This window comes from Momordica charantia (assembly GCF_013281855.1).
Source record: "Momordica charantia cultivar OHB3-1 chromosome 1 unlocalized genomic scaffold, Mcharantia_2.0 BLBB01000001.1, whole genome shotgun sequence".
NCBI classification, from domain to species: domain Eukaryota; kingdom Viridiplantae; phylum Streptophyta; class Magnoliopsida; order Cucurbitales; family Cucurbitaceae; genus Momordica; species Momordica charantia.
This window is the reverse complement of record NW_028275157.1, coordinates 22,384,120-22,394,343: the sequence shown is the minus strand read 5'-3', so window position 1 is coordinate 22,394,343 and position 10,224 is coordinate 22,384,120. Positions and strand designations below refer to the sequence as shown.

Genomic DNA, 10,224 nt, shown 5'->3' with positions numbered 1-10,224 from the left:
AAAATATCTAAAAGTGTGAATTTTGAAAACTAAAAACATTTATGAAATTAAGATTTAAAAATAGACCTCTCAAAATATTATCTCTTAAAAAAAGTGCATATAAATTTAAAAGTTACAATTTATTATTATTATTTTGAATTAAAAGTTACAATTACTTGATTACTAGATAAACTTGTAATTCATCGGATGAATTTCTAAATAATCTCCCGATTTACTAATAATTTTTTTTTCATTTTAAGTACAATATGAAATGGAGGGATCTAACTCACAACATCTTGATTGGAAATATATACCAATTACTGTTGAACTAGGTTCGCTTTAACAATTGATTTACTTAATTTCAATCAATCCTAATTTCATTTTGAAATAGAGGAGGAAGGAGGTGTGGCCTCCTAGCTTTCTCTCTCTAATTCATTCTTCACTTAATTACATTAATTAAATCCTCATTAAATATGTCTTCTTTATTCTTCAAGATCATATTTTCATATGTTCTTTTCTGCGACATACTTTTAGATGAAATTTAAAGATTCCTTTTCACCGCAAATAACTTTACCAAAAATAATAGATAACTTTCTAAATGAATGGTTCATAATTCACTAGGAAACAAATGCAGCAACCTTATATTGTGTGCAAGTCTCCTTTAACCTAACATATTTGATATGAGTGCAACTTATATATATCTTCTTTCAAGATGTTGAGCTACCAACCATCTCGCACAAAACGATATTGTTGTCTCAGTTTTTCTTGGACTTCAAAATCCGCTTCTTTTTTTCATATTGTCATCGCATACTTTTCATCAACAAAGTGGTTATTATAACAACAAAATAAAATTGAGAAAAGAAAGAAAGGAATCTCTAAATTCTTCCTATCATATTTCAAACTAGGAATTGTTTAAAGATGAATTAAAAGAAATCTTAATATAATATAATATATCTAAGACAATTATAAAATAAGAGTAAAAGGAAGACCATTCAGTTATGCCAATGTAGAATTAAAATAAAGTTAGTTGGGTATTAAAATATGAGCTAGCTACTATGAAAGCTGTACATATGAGGAAGATTATGTGTTTAATGTAATCTTAGTCGGAATGTTCAATAAATGTCACCAATTACATTATGAAAAAAGAAAAAAAAAACATTATATTTACACTCGAAACACAAGACGACAACTAGTCCATTCCTGAGAGAGAAAGACCAGACATACGAGCAGTGGTTGTATTGTTGGGTTTTTTTTTTCCTTTTAAATTTAATAATTATTATGCTGACTCATGCTTCACCGACACTATTTTTTTGTTGTCCTTCCAATACATTTATATTATTTTCGATTTGGACCAACACAATTAATTATGTGCAATGCAATGGTCGATTTATCTTAGGTTGCCTTCCAAGCAACCTCTCAAACCTACTCAACACATGTTATTTTCCAAAAAAAAAAAAACAACAGAAATCAGAATGTAATAATAAATCCTATATAGATTTTAATCTATTATTGTCAATTCCAAACAATGTTATGGAAATTAAACTAGAATAAGCCAATCTAATTCAACTGTAATTTTTTTATTCATTGGGAATGAAAACATATGAGTGAAGAGTACATCTTCATCGTTATGATATATATTTAACAATATCATGTTATTATGAATATATGAATTTTACTCTAATTAATAGTAACATAATAAACGGAATACGTATAAGTACCCGACAAATCATTGTGGAGCTAATTGAGTTGTAGGGTCATTTTGAAAACAAAACTTAAAAAGGAATTGTGGGTGATGATAGCACACTAGAAGATGAACGTGGCCATTTAGTCCAACAATGGTTTTAAAAGCTTGGAAAAGGGCATTCATGGCGATAAACAATTCCATGCAATGATAGCACATATTTTTAATAATTGGTTGAGTCAACAATATAGAATTGAAAGGGCAGGTGACCAAATGATGGGTGGCAGGGTAGGGTACCCCAAAGTCGTAGGGCAATGTGATCGATGTGTGCTGCTTAAATATGTTTGATGGGAAAAATATGGGTCCTCCACTCCACTCGTGCATGCTTTGATTTAACAACTTCAAATGCATGGGGTCCCATCTTCATCAAATTTTTCATCATACAAATTCTAATTTTCTGACCCACAAAACCCATATTATACAAATTATATTCTTCATTCCTTCCATCCTACTCTCCAAATTTTTGCTTCTTTATTGAATTGAATAGTGTTCCTTCTCTCTAACTCCCATTTGAGGTCAATATGTTTTACTTTCCTTTTCACAATGATTTTGTTTTAAAACTTTCTTCAAAAGTTTGTATTTAAAAAAATATATGAGAATCTAGTTTAAAATTTTTTTGCTAGCTTACAAAATTTTAGCGAGGTAGTTTACACAAGAAACATAAAGAGGGTATTTAATTTAAAAAGTAAGCAATAAAATAAAATCTCACCTTGACTAGGGAAGGAAGTGATCCATAGTATATAAATGACGACAATTATCTCTATTGATACGAGGTTTTTTAGGTGAAACTAAAAACAACGTTTTAACTTATTTTAGTTTAGAGTTTTGATTGGGTCTTTCTGGTTTTAAAAGTTTTCATTTGGTCTATTTATTCAAATTTCATAAATTTTCCTTACTTTTTTTCAAAAAAGAAAGAAAGAAAGAAAGTCATAAATTGTCCTTTCCGTAATATTATTGACACGTTTTTTTATTAGAGGCAATTAGATCCTTCAATGTATTTTGTTTAGAAAACCATGTTACTGGAATATGTTATATAGTTTAAAGTTAAGTAAAATAAAAAATAAAAGAAATTTTTAAGTGGGTAAAACAATATTTAAAGACAATTTGTGAGGTTTAAACATATGTTGGATGAGAAATTCAAATAAGAAATAACTCGAATTTATAACTTGTGTTTGTATTTATGTACGTGGGTGTTACCATCTCTAATGTATAATCCTCTAATTAATACTCTCAAATATAAACTTTAATTCAAGGGCTTGTGAGCTTGTTCTTGAACCAATGGTTGACAGTTTGTGAAGTGCTTCGGCTTTGCAGATTGTGAAGTGTTTCGACTTTGCAGCTTGTTGAAGTTATTCGGTTTTGCAGCTTGTTGAAGTTCTTCGGCTTTGCAGTTTGTTGAAGTTATTCAGTCAATTTGATGAAGACTTTGCAGTTTGATGGAGGCTTTGAGTATTGTTGCTTGGGGGGAGAAAATCCAATGTTCTTAAAGTCTCATGCTCTTCAAGTTTCTTCAAGTCTTGTTGACTTTGGATGTTTGGCTTGACTCTGGATGATTGTATACAATTCTGAAGTGCTATAAATCTCTAAATCTACTTTTGATCCTTTTTCCCCTTTTCAAATGAGAGGTGACCCCTCAGTTTTGGTGGGTCTTATATGGGTCATGGGTTTAATGAGTCATGGGCTTCGGCCCAGTCTCATGAGTTTTGATTAAATTAGTTGATTTCATCGGACGACCATAAGAGAGACACGTGGCATAATTAGATTCGTCGATTATAAAATTAATTTAGGACACGTGTAATTTTATCATTGGTCCTAAATATAATTTTAATTTTATGTTGTGGCATTTAATAATTAGCCGAAATTTCTCATTCAACATCATATTGAAACTAGATAAAAACTATACATAAATATATAAAATATGTAGTTTAACATTTTATATATATATAATTTCAACACGAGGGTAGGAGATTCAAAAACTCCGACCAGTTTATTACCGTTACCATTATAATCCCAACGAAATGAAATATTACCATTTCATTTTTCTTTTTCCGCAAGCAAAAGAAAATACTCCAAAAAGATATGATTCCACAAGACAACATAACATACCATAAATTGAAAAGCTGCATTTTGGTGGCAGAAAAAATTATAAAGCGTGTGAGAGTGGTGCTCATCACAGCTCACTGCTCAGTAAAATCCAACCACATAATACAAAACCAAATTAACCAAACCAAAAACACTACACATTTTTAACCAAAACCACCGCCGCCGGAAAACTCCAGCCGCCGCCCATTTCATTTCCATCTCGCCGGCCGCCAACCTTTTGCACGGAGAGAGCCACATTATCATGATGAAGAAGCATTCTTCACTTCTCTTCTTTTAAGGGTTTCAAAGCTGCTTTGGCAGTAACTTAAAAAAGTAGAAAAAAAATAAAACAATAAAAAAGAAGTTCAAAAAGCATACATAATTACTGATCTCTCTTTAATCAAAAACCAAAAAAGTTGAACACAACAAACCTAACCCAACTAAGAATTCTTGGTTTCCCCCTATATTAATACACAATTTTACAACAAAATCCAGAGCTAGCTAGTTACCCTCTTCTGTTCTTACAAATTCATCACCTGGCCTGATTCTTCAACACACTATGTCATTTCAAAGTTCAAACCAATCCAATGAGTCAAAGCATATATATATATATATATATATATAAAATCAAAGGTATGGTCTTTTCACAGCATTTTTTTTTAAATATAAAGAATCGAATTCCACAGATTTGTGATCTCTTTGGTATCTTCGGCTTTAGAAATGTGTCATGTCATGGAGGCGGACAAAATCCCCGCATATAATCGGGCCACTGATTTGGATCCAAAGAAGATTGGTCAACTGCGGTGGTGCTGTTGCCGGAGGTCCAAACAATGGTGTCACCCACGGCGGCCAAAGGGTTGCTAGAATTGTTATTGATGTAGGTTTCAGGCCACGCTGCCGCCGGAGAAGATGAATTATTCACGGCTGCCTTTCCAGCTGACTGATGATGATCCATCATTTCATAGATTATTTCAGATGCTTGAATTTGAGACTGCCCTATTTGCGATGATACAAATGAATTTACCCACCTCGAAGATGACCCCACTTCCTCACCTGCATCAAATTCAAGACCCATCAGCAAAATTCCATTTTTCATTCAAAGATTGAAACTTTCTTCTCTTTTAAGTCAATTCAATTTAAACATAGCTCAATAAGGTATCCATCCCCTTAATCAAATTCTCTTCAATTTTTTGGAAAGAAAAACCTTCCTCTTAGATTTTTCTAAAAAATTTAACTTAAAAAGTTTCTCTCTAATTTATCTCGTTGCCTTGAAAGATTATATGTAAAAGAGTAAAATGCTATGAAAATTTCTAGCTCCGTCCCTGATGCTCACCAGGATTGAAGTAGGACGACGATGTGGTCATGATGGGAGTACCGGAGAAGATTATGGGTTGTGGAGTAGCCGATAAACTAATTTGTTGGACTACTGGTGATCGTGGTGGCGGTGGCAGTAGCGGTTGTGTCGACCTTGTGTTGTCGGAAGAGGGTTTAGGTCGTTTACCCTTCCGACAACCGCCACCGACGGGGACGTTCCGGAGAGTACCACCTTGAGTCCAATACCTTCTACAGGTCTTGCAAAGATAACGAGGCTGAGACAAACTATAGTTGTTGTAATAACAAAACTTGGTGTTGAGAGAATCACAGCGAGGGCATTTCTGAGGCTGAGGCTGTGCTTGAACCTGATTTTGCACTTGCAAATTCCCCTTCAATCTCCTCTCCTGAACCGCCTTCATTATTTCATCGTGATCCCGCCGCTGCATCTCTTCTCTTAACCTATACATACACACACACACACACACACATATAAATATCGGATTTTCAATTTAAAAAAAGAGGGGAAAAAAGGGTTTTTTTGAACTTGCCACTTCTCTGCATGAGCCAGTAAAAGGATGGGTTTTGATCTCTGAGGAGGGAAAATGATATTGAGTTTCAGAGCGACAGAAGTACGGCGTCCATTATTGGGGAGAAAAATGATGGTATGAGAAAACCCAGTTCAAAAAAACCCAACAAGTAATTCATAAGACAGACGTTTCAACCTGCCAAATCCAGCCAAAAAACCAGGCATCAGATACTCAAAACAATAACAAGATTTAATTTTTTTTGCTAATAAAAAGGATATAATTATAATTGTATGTATGGGATTATTTTGGTAAGTTTGATGGAATACGTACGAACCATATCTGTCGGCGATCGGCGGCGGTGGACGGAGATGGTAGATTGCCTGTATTATCTTTTTCTCTTTCTCTTTCAGAAATGTTTTTGTGTTTCTCAAAAGCTTTTGTTTTGATCAGTTCTGATAAATCTTAATTCTTCTCTCTCTGTTTTCAGTATTTTAATTTCATTCATTCATTCTGTTTTTTATTTTTATTTTTTATTTTTTGTTCTGACATCATTTGGGCAATGCGGATTTGGGACACTTATTCTGTTGTCGTTGGACCTACAGTGTGGGAGGGGGTGACCCTTGTTTGTAAGGGATTGGATATATTCAATTTTTAATTATCTTAATGGACCCAATTTCCAACTCAAAGTCTCCACTTCCATAATCATTTTGTCCCAACTTCAAGTCAATCTCTAATCCCACTTTTTTATTTCATCCCCACATATAACTTTTGAAATCCCACTATTAATTGGTTAACACAATAAACTCCAAAGTCAAATTTAAAAATTGTATTTATATATATCTTTCCCTACTTTTAACATTTGTCTCAATTTTTATCCCTATGGTACTTCTTCTAATTATTTTTCAATTCATTTATAATTTATTAGTCTTAATAATTATTTTCATTATTGAGGATTAAAAAAATTATTCATCACATCTATAAGTAGACCAAACAAAATTTTATCTTTCTCCGTATATACACACATTTGTTAAGAAATGAAATTAATGGATTACTGAATTTTTTATGTCTAAGATCAATAAAACAAAAAAATCCCCTCTCCCATGAAGGTAGAGTCAAAATTTTTCAACATAACACAGATTCTATTTTTCAGGCCATCAAAAGAAAAAAATACTCAATCTTGTTGGTATGAAAAAATAGTAACCATGTAAAATCTTTTAATATTATTTTCTTAATCATGTTGGTATGATTTTAAGATCTCTCATTTAGATATAATATCTTATTATAAGATGAAGCAATATATTAGATGTATCGTAAATACGAATGAAATATTCCAGAATAATTTAGTACTAATATTGGACGTAATTGGAAAAATAGATGAAGGCAAATTATAAATTTATAATTAGTGACTGTGAGAAGTAGGATGGGGGGCACGTGGCAGAAGCCAGGTGAGGGGGTGACGGAGGGGAAGGTGACAGGCAGTCACAGTGGGTGGAATGACGCGCGTGTCCGTTAGCGGTTTCAACTGCTCCATTCCTACAACTCCACATTGCCCTCTCTTCCCACGCTGTCCATCGCCTTCTCATCATTGTGGGACCCCCTCTTCAACGAACCATTCATTCACATTCCCCTAAGCTCTTTTTTCAAAAAAATGAAATAGAATTTAATGGGCCTTATTGGCCCATTTTGCTCAAATAATGGGCCGACCTTAAGGATTAAGAGGTGGCCCATTCTTCCTATCCACAGCCACCACGGCTAGTGTTCAAGTGGCTGGGGAAGGAAGGAGGAAGCACAAGGGGAGAGATAAAAATTTATATTTGTTATTATTTCATATTCATAGATATTTAATTGGCAGATTGTAAATTTACATAAACGTCTAAAATTATTTATGTTTGTGAAAAATATGGTTTATGAATTTGATATATGTTCGGGCGAGCCAGCATGGTATTGGTACACTTTTTTTTTATACAACATGTGGAGGTGGAGGTTCAAACTCATAACTTTTTAGTGTGTTTTAACCACATGAGCTATGCTCGGTTTGGCAGGGCATTGATACACTTCATAATAAAATGTAAAAAATAATAATTAATAACTAATAATTGACTCCAAAAAAAAATAAGAAATTGATAACTTAGGGGCACGTGTGTCCTTTGGGCCTTTGCTAGATCCATCAATCACTATGGGACTTTTAGTAAGACTATTTATTATTATTTTTATCTTTTATCGTAAATATGTTGGCTTAGTAAGATTATTTATTTATTATAAATATATCACTAAAAAGTATAATTAAATAGACTATCAAATTTAGTTAACAACTCACCTGAACATAATTTATCGATTAAAGTACGTAATTTATTCTCTAATATCGATGTTGAATGACAAAATCTGGACCATTAATAAATGTCACGTTACAATTTAAAATTATATACACGACCCATCCTAAATTTATACATGTCCTAAATTAATTTTGAAATTGGTAAATTAAATTATGTCACGTGTCTCCCTATGGGTTGTCCGATAACATCAGTTAATTAAATCAAACTATAATTAGGAGATTAGGTCTAAGTTCATGACCCGTATAAGACCTACCAAAACTTTATAGAGAGAGGATCACCTCTCATTTAACGAATTTTAGAGATTTTTAGAAGAATTTGAGATTAGAGCTATTAGAACATTCAGAAAGAAAAAAAATAAAATAAAATTTTCAAACAAAATGTCAAACTTATTGATTCAAGAACAAACCTATAGTCCCTCGAAAGAATTAATCAGAGAATTATTCATCATAAATGGTAACATTTATACATAAATACAAATGCAAATTTATCGATTCGAATAATTTTTTCATTGAAATTCGTCACGAACGATCCTCTTTTTCTAAGGATTGAATCACTATCTTTTCGATTGCAATGCTTATTTTCAAGAATATACATTAATGGTAGCTTTCATTAGTAACGGTCGAGGTGGGCAGTTACCGGAAAAACTGGCTTCCGTTGAGTTCATGAGTCACTAATTAACCCTAACATTAACGGCGTTTTCTTTGACCCAAAACCAAACTTCAGCCCAAAATACTTCTCCATCTCCCGCATCGTCCGTCCGGAAGCGCAAGTGAAGAGATGTGGCGCTGTCAATACTGACACGTAAGCATATTTTTGTTGCCACGTTTGCAACATTTGGATACGGTTTGCCACGTCATTATGGGCCGTAAGCGGGCCTTTCACAGATTCATGCTTTTTATTCCGTGTTAGGGCAATGGCCTCTCGAATGCAAACTCCACTTCATATTCCAGCAACTATAAATACAATGTACCTAATATATTATTTAATATCTGTGCCATTTTATAAAATTTTCAATGACATCTTTTATTTAGTAACGTGAATTTCATAATTACGTAATTTTTTTTTATGAGATAGTCATATAATAATATTTTTAATGCGCTGATTCTCTATCACACCAACACAAATTGGGTTGGATAAATTATTACAGTTCAAGTAATGAGAAATGGGTAGATTTCACTTTTAAAATTATGGGTCTATGCCTATTTTCTTTTAGATGGCAAATTTATTTCAAATTTTGTAATAGTAAATGCTTAATTGAGAAAAATCATGAAGTAAGAAGCAAATACTACGTTATATAGTAATAAAAAAAGAAAAGACTACATTATATATTTAGTCAATATAATATCGAAATTAGTCGACATTTAAAAGAATAATAAAAAGTTGAATGCATATTAATTAATCTATTAAATAAATCTTCAATTTCGTCAATTAACCTACATCAATTGATTATAACTACTATGATTCACTTCAAAATTAACATTTAAGCTAACCATCAATTATGTAAATTAAAAATTACTTGAAAAAGTTAGAAGAACTAATTAATTACATGATCATTTGAAATTAATTTTTTTAAAATCTAAATCGTAATTTAAAATATTATTTTAGAGAATGAGATTACTCAATGAAAATTTCCTTTTACAATTATTGTTTCCGTAAACTTTTTTTATCTTTGATCTATATAAGAATGATGTTTTAACAAACTTAACTTTGAAATTCCCTATTAAATCCCTCCCTGTCTGACTGGGTTAGTCGATTAAATTTGTTAGATTCTGTAATTCATATACTAAAATCAAAATATTAATTTTCTGAAAATGTATTTCATTTAGAAAATGTTATTAACCAGATGAGAAATTAAATATACTCTTTCAAATTAAAAATATATATATTTTTTCACTTCTAAATTATATTTAGATTCACTATTTAGCTTAAACACAATATCAAAAGTTTATCTACTTATAAAATATAAAACTTTGCATTTTTTAAAAAAGAAATAGAATAAAACTTGTAACTTCCTATTAAATAAGTACATTGCACATAACCAGCATATTAAATATTTTGGTGGTTTCTTTTTATTGAGTCCCTATAAATATGGTATATTATTTAATATTCAAAGTTAGTAATATATATATATATATATATATATTTATTTTTTTTTTTTCTGTCGGCCTAGGCCGACTGATTAAAACATATATCTACAATTAAAATGTTGGATTTAAAAATCAATCATATACATCTTAACTAATTACCA

At 31.7% G+C, this 10,224-nt stretch overlaps 1 protein-coding gene across 3 annotated transcripts; it reads right to left on the bottom strand.

Annotated features, from left to right (window-relative positions):
• Nucleotides 1–3,823: 3,823 nt before the first annotated feature.
• LOC111012319 (uncharacterized) lies at nt 3,824–6,305 on the bottom strand. 3 transcript variants are annotated; one of them, XM_022286422.2, is made up of 4 exons: nt 5,978–6,302; nt 5,665–5,838; nt 5,136–5,575; nt 3,824–4,855 (listed from the first exon to the last, which is right to left on the bottom strand). In XM_022286422.2, exons 3-4 carry the CDS (start codon nt 5,560–5,562, stop codon nt 4,533–4,535), a joined length of 750 nt encoding a protein of 249 aa, XP_022142114.1. In that variant the 5' UTR covers nt 5,563–5,575; nt 5,665–5,838; nt 5,978–6,302; the 3' UTR covers nt 3,824–4,532. The 3 variants fall into 3 exon arrangements, with proteins under 3 accessions (XP_022142114.1, XP_087975031.1, XP_087975027.1); XM_088118905.1 differs by having other exon boundaries at nt 5,136–5,838; nt 5,974–6,305; XM_088118901.1 differs by having other exon boundaries at nt 5,136–5,838; nt 5,978–6,305.
• Nucleotides 6,306–10,224: the final 3,919 nt, after the last annotated feature.

What these genes read in the sequence shown, in the direction of transcription:
- LOC111012319 (XM_088118905.1), bottom strand. Translation starts at nt 5,583, where the DNA reads ATGTATAGGTTAAGAGAAGAGATGCAGCGGCGGGATCACGATGAAATA. An exon ending in GTCGTCCTACTTCAATCCTG is followed by an intron (nt 4,856 to 5,135) that starts GTGAGCATCAGG and finishes AATTTGATGCAG; the next exon opens with GTGAGGAAGTGGGGTCATCT.